Source organism: Silurus meridionalis, chromosome 24, assembly GCF_014805685.1.
Source record: "Silurus meridionalis isolate SWU-2019-XX chromosome 24, ASM1480568v1, whole genome shotgun sequence".
Taxonomy (NCBI): Eukaryota; Metazoa; Chordata; class Actinopteri; order Siluriformes; family Siluridae; genus Silurus; species Silurus meridionalis.
This window is the reverse complement of record NC_060907.1, coordinates 9,220,992-9,239,516: the sequence shown is the minus strand read 5'-3', so window position 1 is coordinate 9,239,516 and position 18,525 is coordinate 9,220,992. Positions and strand designations below refer to the sequence as shown.

The following is an 18,525-nucleotide window of genomic DNA, read 5'->3' as shown; positions in this document are numbered from 1 at the left end:
ATCACGTGTTAATAAAACTAGTGCCGTTAAAATACATTTGCGTTAACACGTTATTAACGTCATCATTTTGACAGCCCTTTTGTTTATATATATATATATATATATATATATATATATATATATATATATATATATATATATATATAATTTCTTTTCTCAGCTGACAGATTCGCCAAATAAAGCAAATTGTTTGACTACTTTATTATGAAGTGATTGGAAAATAAATTGTAGCTCTGTTAATTTTCCAAGTAAACCTTGGAACGACCACCACATCTGAAGAAAATGTCCTGTAGTTTCGTCTCATTTTTATCGTCATCCAACATTTACAATATTAATATAAAGGATTTTAACAGCAACATGCTAGTTAGCTACATTATTATTCTCAATCGTAAACTTTTTTTGCACTTGCTATCCATTTTCCTGTTGTTGCCTAGCAACAGTATTCTCATGACTTTAACCACGTAAACAGCCTCCATAAATCAAAAGCACAATTTCATTTCCTGGTCTGCTAGCTTAAGTTGTGTTGCCGTGGCGACTGTGAATAGGATTAGTTCTGTATTTGAATGATTAGTTACCGTGGTAGTGTTGAGTTAGTTTAATGTCTTTAGTTCGCTCAGACGGATCTCCTGGGATCGCTTTGGGGTCAGCATTTCTGTCGTAGGACCTTTTATAAGTTTACCAATGGAACCAACTAAAGAGCTAAAGACTAATGAATTGAGTTTGAAACAAACAAACAAACAAAAAAAACAGCACTGCTTCATGGTGTTCACCTGGACCTGGACACAGTGTTGGATGTTCTGTCATAAATCAATAACACACACTTTTAACCAGGTCTGATATTGAAGTTGTCTTGCTCATGAAGCTTGTTTTTTGAATAGTATTGCGATACCCGGTTCATTTGTGAGTGGATCTTTGAGTATTTGCTCAAGAAAGTAATAACACACTCAACTTGGATGTTGGGTTTGAGCACATTTCACAATTTCTCCTCTGACCCTATAAAGTCCCCCTGGAAAGTCCTGGAAGTATCAGAAGACAAGATCTTAACTCGCCAAAAGGCTAATGATCTCTTCAAGTAGTCATGCTGAACACAGCTGATCCTGCAGAGCAAAAAAAACCCTTATTATTCTCCTTTAAACACCTCAGCTGTGAGTCAGTACGCTGACAGCATGCCTGTGGAGTGTGTGTGTGTATGTGTGTGAGTGTGTGTGTGTGTGTGTGTGTGTGTGTGTGTGTGTGTGTGTGTGTGTGTGTGTGAGAGAGAGTGTGTTCCTTGTTGAAGTTCCAGATGGCAACTTCACTCACTCTTTTGTTGTGTGGCCTTCCTTTCAAAAATAAAAGAGAAAAAAGAAAAAAAAAGACGTTTTACTGCTTCCATGGAATTGGCTTGGTCTGAATCTGAATTAAATTGTAACAGCCTTTAAAAAAAAAAGGCCTGGCCGTCCTTAATGATATTCCTTCAGCACCCCAAAATATGTGCAACGGCAAAAGGAATTCCAGTGTTATGGACGTGAGTCATAAACGAACACACTGATTAGCAAGACTGAGGCAGTGTGTGAATTGGATGATGCCACTAAAATGACACAGTTCAGAGATCCTTTCTGAAGCAGGAATATTTTTTTTTGTTTTTAATTAAAAATGTAAAAAACATGTTTTTCTTTATTATAACCTATATTATTAATTATACCTGATTTTCAGTTTCCTTCCAGAGATACTCATAACCCCAGGGCCCCGGATTGACTGAACTTGTTGACCTGTTTGACGTAGGGGGAAAATTGTATGCGTTACTTTTCATCTTTCTTTACTGCTTACTGGTTTTAAGCGATGATGTGAAGCATATTTACGAGCTTCGGTTTCATGTCACGGTGTTTGAGGATTGTATCTATTGCTTTCTTCATCTCCGTCATCCCGCCGCTCTATAGACTCATCCTATTGTGTGTGAGTCAGCTGCTGCTGGGAAATGAAGAAGGAGGGAAGCATTAACACCCCCACACACTCCTATTCACTACAAATGAGCATCTGGAGCCGTTTCTTTCTTTTTCTTTTTTTTTTTTTGTTACTCTGATCTGGCACTCTTAAGTAGCTGATTTCAGATCAGCTGAGAGAATAACATCAGCTAACCTTTGTTTGAAAGGATTTTTTTGCAGTGTGTGTGTGTGTGTGTGTGTGTGTGTGTGTCGTAATCCTCCCTATTAGCGGGATGTTTGGCCTGAGATTCGTATACCCACACACTTGAATGAGTAAGAAACTATTCATTGGATCAAATGAGTGAGCGATTTCCTTTAAGTGTGGCTCAATGGAAGAGGACCTGAGCGGAAGCACCAGCAAACAAGGCCAGTCAGGTCAGGGGCTCTGGTTCGCATGGACTTTGTTCAGGATTTATTTATTTGAGGGATGCATTCATCCGAGGCGGCTAACAAGTGATACAGAATCCAACCCAAGCATGTAAGACTCCTGCTCCATGGTGACAGTTCTGTGTTAGTCAGCAGAAAATTCCACTAATTTTATTATAACCACTAATTTAAACTCTCCAAGGAATCCTGAGCAATTTGAGCAAGACCATTATACCTTGGACAGAATCCAATCTAAGCATGTCAGGTAGCTTAAAAGTTCATGGTTTTGCCCTTGCATTTTTTCAAGGAACCTTTTCAACCTTTCTGGGGATTTCCACTGACAAGCGATGAACCCTTACCATCAAGCTGCCACTGGACGGTCAGACCCTCGAGGACCACTTGAGCAAAAGCTTTAGTTCAACAGACCACTTTCCTACACACGTAGCTTAAATTCTGCTTAAGCACTTTACTCATCAGTTGAGCATTTACAGTCTTACTCAAGTGGCTCCTCAAGAGGCTTATTGAACAGCGAGTAGCGCAGTAGTTTTGGGATTTAAATATTCTGGTGACCAGGACAAAACTAATAAATCTTTTGCCTCTAATTAATGATGAGCTGATGGGGAGAAAGAAAGAAAGAAAGGAAGAAAGAAAGAAAGAAAGAAAGAAAGAAAGAAAGAAAGAAAGAAAGAAAGAAAGAAAGAAAGAAAGAACAAAAAAGTACAAAAGAATGAAAGAACAAGAGACAAGAAAGATTTTATTCTTAAGATTTTTATATTTTTTTTATGTTACTTTACTCTTTAATTTTTTTTAGTTGGACAAGTCAAAAAAGCATTAAACTACATTTCACTACATGTCATAGTGTAAACGTGTATGTGACAAATAAAATTTGAATTTGAATTTGAGAAAGTGCAAAAGAATCAAAGAATGTCACGTGTACTTTGCAGCACAATGAAATTCTTTCTTCGCACATCCCAGCGATGTTAGGAAGCACCCCTATAGCACAGAGGGTTAGGGGTCTTGCTCATGGGCCCCAAGATTGGCAGCTTGGCGATACTGGGGCTTGATCACTGAACTTTCAATCAATAACCCAGAGCCTTCACTAGAACCCGACCTCGATTGTACATTAAACACTTTGTTCGGAGATTTGATTTAACATTAATGTATATCAGATAAAACTGAATCTGTTTTAGGGAAGAACAAACCCCAAAAAATGGGTTTGCACTGGTCACTGTCCATATATTTTACACCCAACAGTCCCATACAATTTTCTTTTAAAAAGTAGTGCCTGTGTTTGTGTCCCCCCAAAGATTAGTAGCCTCACCATGTCAGACCACAGTGTCTGGTGGAGAAACACCATTGGTGTGAACCTTGAGAAACTAAATACACATACTTAGAATCTTTGGGACATGGAAAAGCAAAGATGCAGCAAAAATAAAAAGGCTATTTGGTTTCACTTTTCATTTCTGTCACGTCTTTATTTCTTTCCTGTTTCTCTCTGCCAGGCGCTTTTATCCCAGAGTAGCATTTTTACTTACAAGCACTTACTCAACCCCCACAAACTTCATTAATTACTTCACTCAATCATGAATCGTGTGTGTGTATGTGTATGTGTATGTGTGAGTGTGTGTGTGTGTTTGTGTGTGTGTGTGTGTATAATGGTTATTCATGACTCATTAAATGCATCACACATCACAACATATAAAGAGAACAAAATGCATGATCCTTAGTTAATATACTGTAGTCTCTTAAATTAATAGTAGATAAACAGCAATTGTTCATTTCTCCTCGTCTGAGTTTGGAATGTTATTATGTGGCATGAAGAACAAGACTATCATCCCTCTTACTCCCTCATTCTTTTTTCCTCCTCACATCCACAGCAACTGCTCATTCATTTTCTTCCGGTCTCACAGGCTACTGGAGCGTTTGCTCCCAGCATGTTTCCCCAAAACATCCATCACTTTATCTGAGTTTTGATATGACCTGGTTCTTTCTCTCTCTCTCTCTCTCTCTCTCTCTCTCTCTCTCTCTCTCTCTCTCTCTCACTTACTCTCACCTCTCTTCTTTAACCCCCATCCTTTCACCTGGGCAAAGAGGGCAGTTGTGCTCCTGTGTCTCTAGGGGCAGTTCTGTCAGATTTACCCCAGCGGGGGACTCTTTGTCCCCTTTCTCTGACTCTCAGTGGGGGCAGGGAATGGTGGCGGCTCTATGTCCGAGTCCATCCTGTCCCACAATGCCCCCATGTCCATAACGGATCGGCCAATCTGCTTATTTGGCTTGCGCGAAGTCAATAAAGAAAGCAAAGCCACTTGGAAAAAAAAGTGACCCCTCATGGACGATGGGCCCCTCCCAAACACGTGTTTGCCCCTCCCTCAGAATGGTGCTTTCTTTCTTTTTCCTTTCTTCCTTTCCGTCGTTCTTTCTTTCTGTGTCAATAGGGAAGGCTGGGTAACGGTTATATACTGATGAAGAGGACGGTGTTGGTTAAGGTTGATTGGGACTGACACGCCACATCTGTTAGGGACGGGTCAGCATGTCAACTGCTGCTAGAAAGAAAGACTTCTAATAAAAAACAAAAATAGTGTTTACATTTTTTAGGTCAATCTGGTGTTTTGTTTGTATTGCAACATTTAAAAACACTTGAAACAAGGAGCAGTACTTGTAACTAGCAAGCTGTGGTTATTAAAAGTTGCCTTTAAAAGGGATTAGACCAGACTAAGACTCCTGAAGTTAATTAATCTGGTTTAATCCTGTTCTGAGGACTGACGCGCCATAATCCGGCCTAATGATCCCACTTTGAGAAGGGTGTGGAGAAGTTGGGGCTGCTTCTCTAGGGATAAGTTGTTTTTGATTACTCATTGGACATAACAGGCTTCACATTTAAATGATCCTCCTGATTTAAATGAACATGCTGATCTAAGATCAATCACCACCACCACCACCATGTTCTGCATTATAATATGGCCATGTAGGAACCAAAACATGGAAACATGTACTGTACACACCTGCTGGTACAAGAACAGCCTGTATTATTAATGTGCAATATATTACTGTCATACTGATACTTAATTTTTCTCATAGAGATGTATTTTTTTACATGTCTATCTTGTGCTTGTGTTGATTCTGGACATTGAAATAAAATTATAAAAAAAAAAAAAAAAAGCCATTGTTTTTTACTAAAGGGTTATGCATATGATATATAGCTAATTAAAGTCATTAGATGAAGTCTACCAGATGAAGTGGTTTTGCCAAGCTGCTACTCTTTGGGCTGTTGAGCGAAGCCCTTAACCCTCTGTGCTCCAAGGGTGGTGGTGTATCATGGCTGACCCTGTGCTCCGAGCCCAGCTTCCTGACATTCCAGCTTCCTATTGGAAGAAATAACAATTTCCCTGTGGGATCAATAAAGTATTCTAAATTGAAATTAAATGATGACATTCAGATAAATGATTATATTAATTATTGATACAAATTCATTTTTTTTTTAAACCTGTAGTTGCATGGCTGCTCTTTAAATGTACTGCCAGGATCAATTACTATTTTCATGGGAGGATCAAGTCCGTAAAGTTTTATAATAATTGGATCTTACAGTATTTGTGTTTTTTGTCAACAACAGCAGCGAAATGAGGTTCTTCACTTTAATATTCATTAAGAACTCCTTGGTGAGACATTTAAAAAGTGTCCTACATACGTAAAAATAAAATAGCTATTCTAGGAATGTACTGTACAAAATTTGTTAATGAAGTACATTTATTAGGAAAATTTAATTAGAATGACTGAGTCTGGTTGTGACTATTATTATTTGTATAATAATAATAATAATAATAATAATAATAATAATAATAATAATAATAATAATAGTGGGTAAAAAAAACCTCAGATAGCCTGGTGAGGAAAACTGAATATTAATTGTAATGAAGTTACAACTTATCATTTAACTTTAATAAATAAATTAATATGTTGTGTTGTGTTATAAGTCACATTAGTCACATTAGGGCATGTGGAGGAAAATTCCTGACATTTCCTCCATGATCCTAAATTCACAAAATACCAGCAGTAAAAAAATCAGCGGGATTCCCGGTTTGCCTTCATTCTTTACCATCATTTATCGTTAGGCTGGCGTACTTGCTAAAACTATCCGTTTAATTACAGAGTGAATTTGAGTGAGTGGGCTCTGATTGACTCAGTGGCCTAGTGGGAAGCGTGGCTGATGGGATTTAAGCTCCATTGAGGAGGCCACGGCTTCTTCTCTCTGCACAAAAGCAACAAAGGAACAAGAGGCCACGGAGGACTTCATTTAAACCCTCTTAGAAGCTGGATGACACACACACACACACACACACACACGCACACACACGCACACACGCGCACACTTAACTGGGCGTTTCTGGATTTAAAGCGTGTCAAAAACATCAAATCACGGTGCAGTCTGACTAATGGAAAAAAAGGGTTGCTAAGTTTATTACATTTTGTTCTAATGTTGATGGAGGGCTTTTTGCTCCCTTTAATAAGAATTATGGAATTATAAACCTCATGTATTTTTCATGATGATAATTATATTACTCTTTGATTATAATTAACAACCATTAACATAGTCAACATCCATGGACATTGATTGCCAATGAAACATTTCTTGTACAAATGGATAGAATGAAGAATATTCAATTCTAAATGAGTAAACTGGAAAACGTTTTTATTAATGATGCAAACTTTGTAGAATGTTTGTAATTTACTGTGAAAAAAATCTAGATATAACTGGTAAATGTTGATCTGGATTACTTAATTTATGAACTTCGATGCACACAGAATACAATATACACTGTTTTATATCAACTAAGACAAATAATAAGTCTTTCTGTTCATATTTTTTAAGCAAGTACACTAGTGTTATTACAGTTTGTGAGATGACACTGAACAGGTTCATTAAGGGCGAATATTTGAGGATTTGATTAAACATTTGTTTAATTTGAAATAATGAAGTGTAAGAAACATGAGCTCAATAACATTTGAGAGCCAGTGTAGGTTTGAATGCCACTCCGATGACAATGTTTCGGTCATAAAGCTATGCATGTTTAGCACACATGTAAAATCACAATATTTATTTAAACGTTTTTTTAGCATTTCCCAATTCCCCACTTCACATTCCTACATCTTAACATTTCCAATATTCCTAATTTTACTCCTAACCCAACTTCCCCATCAAAGCTTTTTGTATCTTATCTGAATAATTCATCATTTGTAATTGCTTTTTTGTTGTCTTCTGTGACCTTATGAATTGTATCATTCCCCCTTTGTCTATTTATCTTTGATGCTGTACCTCGTTTTGCCAAACCGACACTTTAAAATACTATTTATACACAAACATGCCTTAAAGCAAACAGTGAAACAATGAAAGCATGATTATGGACTTCCTCTTGTGACGCGGCTTTGATCTTTAACAATATGAGCAGTAAACACCCACACAGACACATCCTTGTTTCTAACACTCGTTATAGTGAAACATCAAAAACAGCTCGAGCTAAAAGTGTGTTTATGTGATACTACTGTGCTCACCCGTGCTGTCTTTATCTATGCGGCATATGCACTTTAATAGGAACACCTGCATCCCTGCTGGTTCATGCAGTTATACAACCAGCCAATCATGTTACAGCAGTGTGATGCATGTAAACACATAAGATACAGTCAAAAGCCTCAGGTAATATACACATTAGGTACCAGACTGAGGAAGAAAAGCGCTGTGAGCTCTGTGACCTTTACAATAGAATGCTTTTTAATGCCAAATGGGCCGATTTGGTTTTTTTTTAGAAACTGCTGATCTCCTGCGATTTCTCTACGTTTGCACAGAATGGTGCAGGAAACAAAAAACATCCAATGAACATGCAGTTCAACATGTGGAAACACTGTGTGGATGAAAGGTCAGAGGAGATTGTTCTGAACACAAATGACAATCATATAATCACTCTTTACAAACATGAAACTTTGTGTCAGATCGAACAGCTTCAGAAAACCACATCAGGTTCCACTACTGTCTGCCCTGAACAGGAATCTAATGCTACACTGGTTAATATCTCACCTGACTGTTTACACAGTAATTATTTTATATAAAGCAAAATTTGAGAATATTTAATGGCCTGATATTTACCATAAATTTGTCATAAATTTTGACAATCAAATGGAGCTTCTCAAACATTCCTCATGTAGTATAGGTTCCTTTTTATTTAAATACAATGTGTTAGTGAGTTTGAGTTAAGTTTTCTTAGACTGTATATGTATATGTATATGTATATGTATATGTAATATATATGTATATTTCTTAGACTTAGAAATGATTAGAGTTTTTGCAGTATTCTAAACGAATGTCGGATGTTCTTATTTGTTATTTGTATACATGCACTCGAAGTGTTTTAAAGATCCGAATTGGACTAATTATCAGACAGTACGCTTTAATGATTATCCTGTGGGTAACAAGTGTTACAGGTTACATTATTATTCCACTGATGCTAATTGTTCATCCTTAATACTTTTTACACACCCTGAACTAATGCTCCAATTGGTTTTCAGATGCAATTACATTAGCTGTTAGAAGATGAGGATGTGCCTGCTCAGTGGTTAAAGCATTGGACTTGGATCTGAAGGTTCTGAGTTCTGCACCACCAAGCTACCACTGTTGTCTTTGAGCAAAATGTTATTCAGAAACAATAATGATTTGAGATACCTTCTGTTTATTAGTTTGCCAACTTTTAAATTAATTAATTAAATTCCAGAATAATTCACTTGAATCTATTTTTTTTTTTAATTTACACATTATTATTAACATTATTGTTCCAATACTTTTCATTGACAGTGTATGTCAATGTACCTTTAAGTCAAGTCAAGTTTATTTCTATAGCGCTTTTCACAACAGACATTGTCTCAAAGCAGTTTTACAGAATTTAACAGTGAAGGTGAACAATGTGTATTTATCCTGATGAGCAGCCGTGGTGACTGTGGAAAGGAAAAACTCCCTCAGATGTTACGAGGAAGAAACCTTGAGAGGAACCAGACTCAAAACGGAAACCCATCCTCATTTGGGTGACATCAAGTGTATTATTTATTTACTTAAATAACCATTAAAATGGAATATACATAGCAGATTTATAATTAAATTTGTATCATCTTGGGTAATAATAAACTTCCAATAAACAAATAACAATCAAACAAAAAACATAAAGTTGGGCTGCAGTTTTTGACGTGCTCTAAATAAAAGTTGCTTATTAAAAACAAGGTTTAGAGAAGTGTCTTAGTTTTCTATTACATCTTAATGATTTGCTCTGTTTGGGACGTATGGGTTTTACGTATTATTATTTAAACACTATACAGTAAGTCACATAGGAACTGAAGCTTTTCTTAGTTCTACACTGGCATTGTTTAATAACTTTGTTTCCTTATTGGATTACACTGGATTACATCCTATTACTGTGTATTATTATTATTATTATTATTATTATTATTATTATTATTATTATTATTATTATTATTATTATTATTACTAATATTATTATTATTATAATTATTATTACTATTGTATGACAATAATTATGCATAAAAACATCTTGTCTTGTCTTGTGTATGTTTGAATAGTTGCTCCTATGAGTGTGATGTTTTAGTGAGCAGCTTGGCTAAGCGTGCATTATTGATTGTTAACACAGGCGTTATGTGTGGATAATGGTGCTCTGAAAACTGTGAAACTCTTTTGTTCTTCTCCTCCATCACCTGTTAGCTAAAGATGCCTGGCGGATGAGAGCCTCCATGGCCACAAAGCGCCCCGGGCCGTGTGTCGTCCATCTTGGTAAATCCTGCCTCTGTAGGCATTGTTCCATGACCTTCGACCTTTTCAAACACATTTTGAACAAGACGGCGATGAGGGAAGCGGAATGCCTGGGAAAAGGTGGATGTTTGTGGGTGTAGCAGTCAGGATGAGTTGGCTGGGGGTGTTTGCTGATCTGATCAGGGTTAAATAGCAACAAGTTGTGCAGGAATATAATCCTGGACCTCTATTTATCAAGCCTATGTAACAGTGTAAAGGAGAAAATAGTGTGATGATCCTTTGTCCCTCTTTTACGAACAGGCTCAGTTTCTTACTTAAATGTCCTGATGGCACTATTAATAAATAAAGTCCATACTGTAAAGCTGTCTATAAGCCCTGTCATGTTTTCTAGCATGGGGAGGTTGATATAAGGTTGACGTGAATAAACATATAGTACCAGTTAGAAAAAAACAAGCATAATAATTTATCAAAAATATGAATTTTTTCAGAACTTACTTGAAAAGCAGCCATGCGCTCAGCATGTGTGAATTTCTTCAGCATTGTACAAAAGCATCCCAGGTGGCTCCTGATGAAACTCATGGGTATGCCAGGAATGCGCAGAGCTCTCACCATGTCTACTCAGAAATATGAGCTCTCTGAATTGATTTGATTAGATTTTTATATTCGCAAACTCCATCATAAATAAACAAAGAAAATCTATTTATAAAATATTCATATTTTTATATACAGTGTATAATTAGCTTTATGTTTGATATATAAACAAAAATCTAATAATATACTGTATATAAATATATACGTACACATTTTATACATTTTAAAATCTGACCAAATAAGTCAAATTCTAATCTAATAAAATTTTCCTTTTCTTCCAAATTTTCAAATAACTTTTTGTATACAAATTTCAGACAAAGAAAAAATGTACCAATTCACATCTCACTGCTGATAACTGGATTAGGACACGTCTTCAGATTAACTTTTCTCTCTGACTACAAGAGCACAAAGCCTGAGAAGCATTACGCCTGAGTGCTCTCTTGAGGATTCTGAAAGGGGTTTGACTCATCCTGGCTCTCGTAAACAGTTTTTTGTTTTTTTCTTTTTTTGTTTGTTTTTTTTTTGTTTTTTTTTGTTTTTTTACATGTTTTGTGTCAAATAGAAGCTTTTTAACACTAATCTCTATCTACTGTATATGAGCACATGTTAAATACTGTACACCACATTTTCATCACATTTATAATGGATACTGAATCCTGTCAGTATGATTAATCTGACCTGTTCAAAATTTTGTCACATCAAAACATTTGTATTAAAACTGGAATTTTTTATTTGGAAAACTTGGATATATTGTGTATATTCAGTATATATATAATATAATATAATATAATATAATATAATATAATATAATATAATATAATATAATGTAACTGTTTCCAATATATTATAAATGTCTTAGAAATAAATTACTGGAGATATATAATATAATTTAATATAATAATATTATATATATATATATATATATATATATATATATATATATATATATATATATATATATATATATATATAGTGTAACCACCCTAGACTTCCACTGTAAGTGAGTTTTGTAAGAAGTACACGAAAAACATGTTGAAATTCTGTTTATGGTAATTATATGTATGCTGTACATGTAGTGAATGTAGATTGAACATTGGACTGGAGTTTTCCTTTAATGATTTGGAAAATTAATTTAATCCCGATTCCACAAGAACTGTATTACATTCTGTTCTTTCTTAAAAGTAAACTGTTACTCGTTCTTATACTTTCTTGTCCCCTCAAAACCCTTCAAGGGACCGGTGCTGACAGGAGCCCCCCATGCTAACTGTCATTAACTTCACATCAGTTGTGTTTCTCGCTTTAAGGCTAAACTGAAGTAATTACTCTGAAGCTGGCTGCATTCCTGCCATGGCCCCCTGGTTTTCTCACTCTGCCCCGTTTCACCACCCTGTGGAGAAATGACCTCTACATCTCTACAGAAACCCCATGTCTGACCCCATCAGCTGATATAATTAAAGTAAAGATGACTGTGATGGTTTGGTTTTGAAGACTGTAAAACAACACAGTGACTTTGGGTGAAATGTGCTTTCTCTTTTGTTTTCTCCCACTCTCTCAAACTCTCCCTATCCCTCTCTCACTGTGGAGGAGAGTGAGTATGTGATGAAGGTTCAAACTCCTGCTGCTGTTCTGAATGGAGTCCATCATGATCCCCCCGCTTCGTTTTTATTCCTGCCTGTTGGTGCAGACATTATGCTAATCCAGCTCTTTATCTAAATCACTTCAAGTTTTATGGAAACCAAAATCTTGAGTATGAGTATGTCAGCTTCAAACCTACTGAATGCAAGAGAAGGAGAGAGGAAGTGTCGGTGTTGATCTCAGGAATACTGCTGCATTTTCAGCTAATCTCCATTCTCCACATGTGCAGACAATTCATTTTCCTGTACTGAAAAAAAGAAAGAAAATTGACTTTTTACTAATTTATTTGTTGATTGAAGTCTAAGGGCCGTTTTTGGACTCAATTTGAGTTCAAATGTATGACTACTTTGACTATTAATTGAGTAAAGGGATTCAAATAAAACTGATTCCTGCTTTTGTGGGATTTAAAATCACAAATTGGTATCACATACAACAGCTGGAGCAATACTGACATTCATTTCACATAATTTAGCATTTGCCTTGACTTTGATTAGAACTGAATTTTGAGTAGACAGGATTTTTTCTGTTTTCTCACGACAGAGAAACGTGTTTAAAGTCTTCTCTATGGTAATGACACATTATTGATTTATGCTGTAGAAAAAGATTGTGCTGAAAACTTAGTTTAAAAATATCTATAATTTAAAACATCTCACTGCATTTTCACAGATGAATATTTCCCATTTGAAAGCACTCACAGTCAGGCTGAGCTGTTGAAGTGGAGTGAGAGATGAGACAGTGACGTTGTTGAACACATGCAGTGATGGGAAAAGGTTGTAGTTATTTTTCTCCTTCGCTCTGTATGAGCTTCCTTCTTACTTCTTCCTTTTTCATCTTCTGTCACATGAAAGGAGTCTGCAAGAGGGGAGAGAGAGAGAGAGAGAGAGAGATAGAGAGGGAGAGAGGGAGAGAAAGAGAGAGAGGGAGGGTGAGAGGAATAACATTTGTGAGTTTCTAGATGATGGAAGTTGATTAAAACTGGAGCTTCTATAGGAAAAGGAAAAGCCTGAGAGAGAAACTTCCACACAAAAAAATAGGAAGAAGGGACACAGATGCTGTCATGCATAACTCAAATAACAATTCTTTTTACGCATACACCCCACCCCTACACACACACACACACACACACACACACACACACACACACACACACACACACACTTGCATCAATAGCCTGTAGTGCTAAATATTATTACAGGCTACATTTTTTACAAAAAGTTGCTATATAGCAGCTTATATTATATATAATAATTATAATAATTGTACAAATGTATATATATTATTATTATTATTATATAATATATAGAGTGTGTGGTTGTGCATGTGTGTGTGTGTGTGTGTGTGTGTGTGTGTGTGTGTGTGTGTGTGTAAAATATATATACATATATTTACGACATATTTCTTGATAATTCTTTCTAATTTCTTACAATTTTATTTAACAAATTGAATTGAATTGGAAGAAATTAAAACTAAATATTCAGTTATGGAGAACGAGTAAATCGTGGAATGACCTGGAAATGTGTACATTTTCTGTGGAAAATACAAATCTGTTCAGTTTTTCCACTACCACGTAAACAAATGGAAATCTTGGAAATAAGAAATAAACACGCACATTTCGTTCACGTTCTTAATAAAACATTCTCCACGGGCCGGAGTACAATAAGGTGCATATCATATTGCTAGACACCTTATACACATTTTATCATTTCATTACTAATTGTATTATTACATTTATAATAAAAATGTAACTCAATGCATTATAATGCAGAATCAGGGCGAGCGATCTTTATTGATTTATCGATGCATATAGAAAAAAACTGTGACTGACACAAGTGCGAGAAATTGGCATTGGGAGAAATAGTAATTTGTATAAATAAAATACCATCAAATAGAAATAAAAATAAAATAAACAAGTAAAAGTTTTTCTCCTGGTGTACATGATCAGATTCCGACTTCTATTGAGGCTTCTATAGACTATTTATTTATTTATTTATTTATTTATTTATTCATTCATTCATTCATTCATTCATTTATGTATGTATGTATGTATTTATTTATTTTAATATTTGTTTAGTTTAATTTTGTATTTATCTATAATTTATTTATTTACTTATATACCGCTTATCTATCTATCTATCTATCTATCTATCTATCTATCTATCTATCTATCTATCTATCTATCTATCTATCTATCTATCTATCTATCTATCTATTTATCTGTCTGTCTTTTTCGTTTTTTTATCTATTTGTTTGTTTGTCTGTTTGTTTGTTTGTTTAGTAGTTTTGTTTATATTTGCCTCCAGGCTACAGTTAGACTATTGAAGTTATTTATACATGACCTGATTTATAGGACTTAATAGTGTTTGTCCTGAAGAATGTAAAAAATGTCCCGGGTCGTTAAAAGGTGAGAAAACGAGACACATTGGTTCCTTTTCACAAACTGGAATAGATTTTTTTTTTCATTGCATGTGGCGTCTGAGAGTCTGAGCATTACAGCCTTTTAAAGAGAAAAAAAATCTCTGCTCACTGGTTCGGGCCAACTTTATTGTAGAGAGGGCAAAAAAATCAAATGAATCACCGAATCACCCCGTCACCGGGGCAACCGGGTGGCATCCGTCCGCATAATACCGCCGATCCACTTCAAAGCGCCGACGCCTGCGCATGTATTTACTGATGCCTTCCTCAGGACAGAGCGAGGACAGCCCGTGTCCAACACACTGCTGGAGAGAGGAAGTGTGTGTGTGTGTGTGTGTGTGTGAGAACTGTTTGTCCAAAATAGTGCTTATAGACATATATCCTCCTAATTATCTAATCTATAGGGGCAATATTACACCTGCCAAATTTACATCAAAAAACGAATCTATTAGGTCATTACATTACATTTCTTACTTCTAATGATCATCTCTCTTTTGCATTTTAATTTAGTTTAATTTCATTTAAACTTATCATTCAGCATTTGGTTGATTAAACCCTAAAAAATATAACCTATAGCATATATATGCTAAATTAGTATATATGTATTATTATTATTATTATTACACCCTATTAGCAAATATTCTATTTGGTTTTGTTTCTTTTACTTAATGAAAAAATAATAATAATTATATAATATATATATATATATATATATATATATATATATATATATATATATATATATATATATATATATATATATATACATCTTAAATCTGTTTTGTGATTAATTAAAACTTGGCATTTGTATCACTTAAAATCGCTTTGTGATGAAGCTAAAACGGAGTTCATTTTGGCTAATTTGCTTTTACTAAAGTGCCTCAATGTTCACAACCTGGTGGGACTGGTCAATTTATTTACTTGGTTAATAAATATGGGACTACAGGGTTAATCTTCAAAATGATCTTAAAATCAAAACAAAGCTGGCAAAATGAGAAAACTGTGCTAATATGATAAATAAGAGGTGACAATGGATAACATCTATCTATCTATCTATCTATCTATCTATCTATCTATCTATCTATCTATCTATCTATCTATCTATCTATCTGTCTGTCTGTCTGTCTGTCTGTCTGTCTGTCTGTCTGTCTATTTCTTAATTAGTCTACATTAAACAGGGTGCTTGTTTCTTTTTGCAGCACACTGTCCTCTAGACATTTAACGCGTTTTTTTTAAGACCTGGAAGCTATTACGCAAAAATAAAAACGTGTTAACACGTGTACTGGTGTCCAGGTTCAACACCGAATCCAATCCAACCACGAACTCGGGCAGTCAGTCCTCAAGGTCAACATCAGCAGTGCGCGCGCGGGACTCCAGCTGCGCCTTAGCTTTCTGCTCAAGTGCCCAATCTATCTATCTATCTATCTATCTATCTATCTATCTATCTATCTATCTATCTATCTATCTATCTATCTATCTATCTATCTATCTATCTATCTATCTATCTATCTATCGTATAATTGTTTCTAAGGTATGTTTTGGATTGTTAAATAAAATGAAGGCTGGTTGTTTCCTAACATAGCAACAAACTTATTATTTTTATTTTTATTCCTTGCACATAGACACCTGTGTCACCCTTTTCCACATGTCCTAAATAAAAGTCGATCCAAACGCACAGCTCTAACACACACACAAACACACACACACACACACACACACACACACACACACACACACATATATATAGAATTTTTGTCTTTTCATTGATCTGGTGCAAAACTCAAATGCTGGCTATTGGTTTGTAAACGCCACCGAACTGCACGTAAAATCGCATCTTTTTTACTGGGGCAGGGAGCAACAGTGAGCAGAGATTAGTCATGGTGACTCGGCGTCTGATTGGACGAGAGTAACGGATTAAGGATTTCCAGCAGCCAATCGGAGCACAGCGGGGATCTTGTAGTAAAGGGGGCGTGGGGGGAGTGAGGAGAGAGATAAACAGCCCAAACCCGAAAAGTCGCACATTTCTGCGGACAGATTTGGAGTGTTCAGACTCTTTTTGCTCTCTTTTTTGAGGTTGTGCGTGACTTTAAACCCTCTACCCAGAGGACTTGTGTTAGTTAGGATTTTATATTAAACTTTAGAATAAAGAAGCTGTGCGTCATGCAGGCTTCTTGTTAAACTGTTCATCCGCTCTTTTTTACGCATCGGATTGCTGAGAAAGCGAGAAGTTGGCAGTGATGTTACTTGACGCGGGTCACCTGGGTCCATTCGGCCGCCATCACCCCGCTGCTGAGTCGAACGATAGGGACGGTAATTTTGCAGAAGCGGCGCATGTGGGCGCCTTCAAGCTGAGCCACGGAGAGCTGTCTCCGGGTCAGGGTGCTGCCTTCGCCCCCCAGACTTCGGGATATGCCGCTCTGGGCGCCTCATACGGAGGCTCCGCGTTCGGCTCTCCCCGAGACTTTTTATTGCGGGGACGCGGCTTTGCAGACCCGGAGCGCGGTCTCTTCAGCCCGGCGACTGGAGCGCTTCATCCCTCCCACGCGGACCCGCAAGGTCATCTCCTCTTCCCGGGTTTCCACGAGCAGCACGGCTCAACCAACAACGCGCTGTTCGCACGACCGGACCAGTACCACCACCATCACCATCACCAGGTGTCCAACGCGCGGCCCGACCCGTACGGCCAGTACGGCTTGAACGTAGCTGCTGCGCATCACCACCATCACCCGGCGGCATTTTTCCGCTACGTGCGCCAGCAGTGCGTCAAGCAGGAGCTCGTGTGCAAGTGGCTCGAACCGGACCGCGAGAAGCGCCGCTGCGGCAGGACCTTCGGCACCATGCACGAGCTGGTGGCGCACGTCTCCGCGGAGCACGTCGGCGGACCCGAACATTGCAACCACGTGTGCTTTTGGGAGGAATGCCCTCGAGAGGGAAAGGCCTTCAAGGCCAAATACAAACTCGTCAACCACATTCGCGTGCACACCGGAGAGAAGCCGTTTGCGTGTCCGTTCCCGGGTTGCGGGAAAGTGTTTGCGCGTTCCGAGAACCTGAAAATACACAAGAGAACGCATACAGGTAAACACCTTACATTTGACATAGAACGGAGACATGATTATTCTTAATTGAGCTTCATGCATAGTGATTTGTTTATTAAGTTTGCAACTGCACAAGATTTGTTTACTGCCTGGAATACATGCTTCCTTTAGCCATCAAATAATTTCCTGTTCAGGATCTAGGGTTTGCAACTCGAATCGTTTCCATTTTGTGTACACACACATTTAATGAGAGTCACTTCACACGTTTTTGAGCGACGCGCGCGTTTTTTCCGGTCGTCAATAAGCGCCAGACGACGTGTTAATACTCCATTTCCCTGGTTACGTGATGGCATTGTTGCGTTTGGATGCGTGTGTGGGGTATAGCACGTCTAAACATAGGACGTAGGTGTGAATTGCAGGTTTTTTACAGGGTGCTGGCAATAAAATGTGGCTCAGGGTGCAGGGGTGCGGGGATTTGGGGAGGAATTCATGACTGTCCTATGCACGTGTTATTCCTTGTATTTTTTTTTTTCTAAATATTTATGATTGTGATTTTTGCAGGAGAGAAGCCGTTCCAGTGCGAGTTTGAGGGCTGTGACAGGCGGTTCGCCAACAGCAGCGACAGGAAAAAGCACATGCACGTGCACACATCCGACAAGCCGTACTTGTGCAAACTGTGCGACAAGTCGTACACTCATCCCAGTTCCCTGAGAAAACACAT

The 18,525-nt window shown here is 37.1% G+C and overlaps 1 protein-coding gene across 1 annotated transcript in view; it reads left to right on the top strand.

The window, feature by feature from the left end:
• The first annotated feature begins 16,775 nt into the window (after positions 1 to 16,775).
• Positions 16,776 to 18,525, top strand: part of zic2b (zic family member 2 (odd-paired homolog, Drosophila) b) — a 2,477-nt gene continuing 727 nt past the window's right edge. The window contains exons 1-2 of the mRNA XM_046837605.1: positions 16,776 to 17,844; positions 18,366 to 18,525. The exon at positions 18,366 to 18,525 is cut by the window's right edge and continues 4 nt beyond it. Of these exons, the coding sequence (XP_046693561.1) occupies positions 17,007 to 17,844; positions 18,366 to 18,525 (998 nt within the window). The 5' untranslated portion in view covers positions 16,776 to 17,006. The remainder of the gene's footprint in view (positions 17,845 to 18,365) is intronic.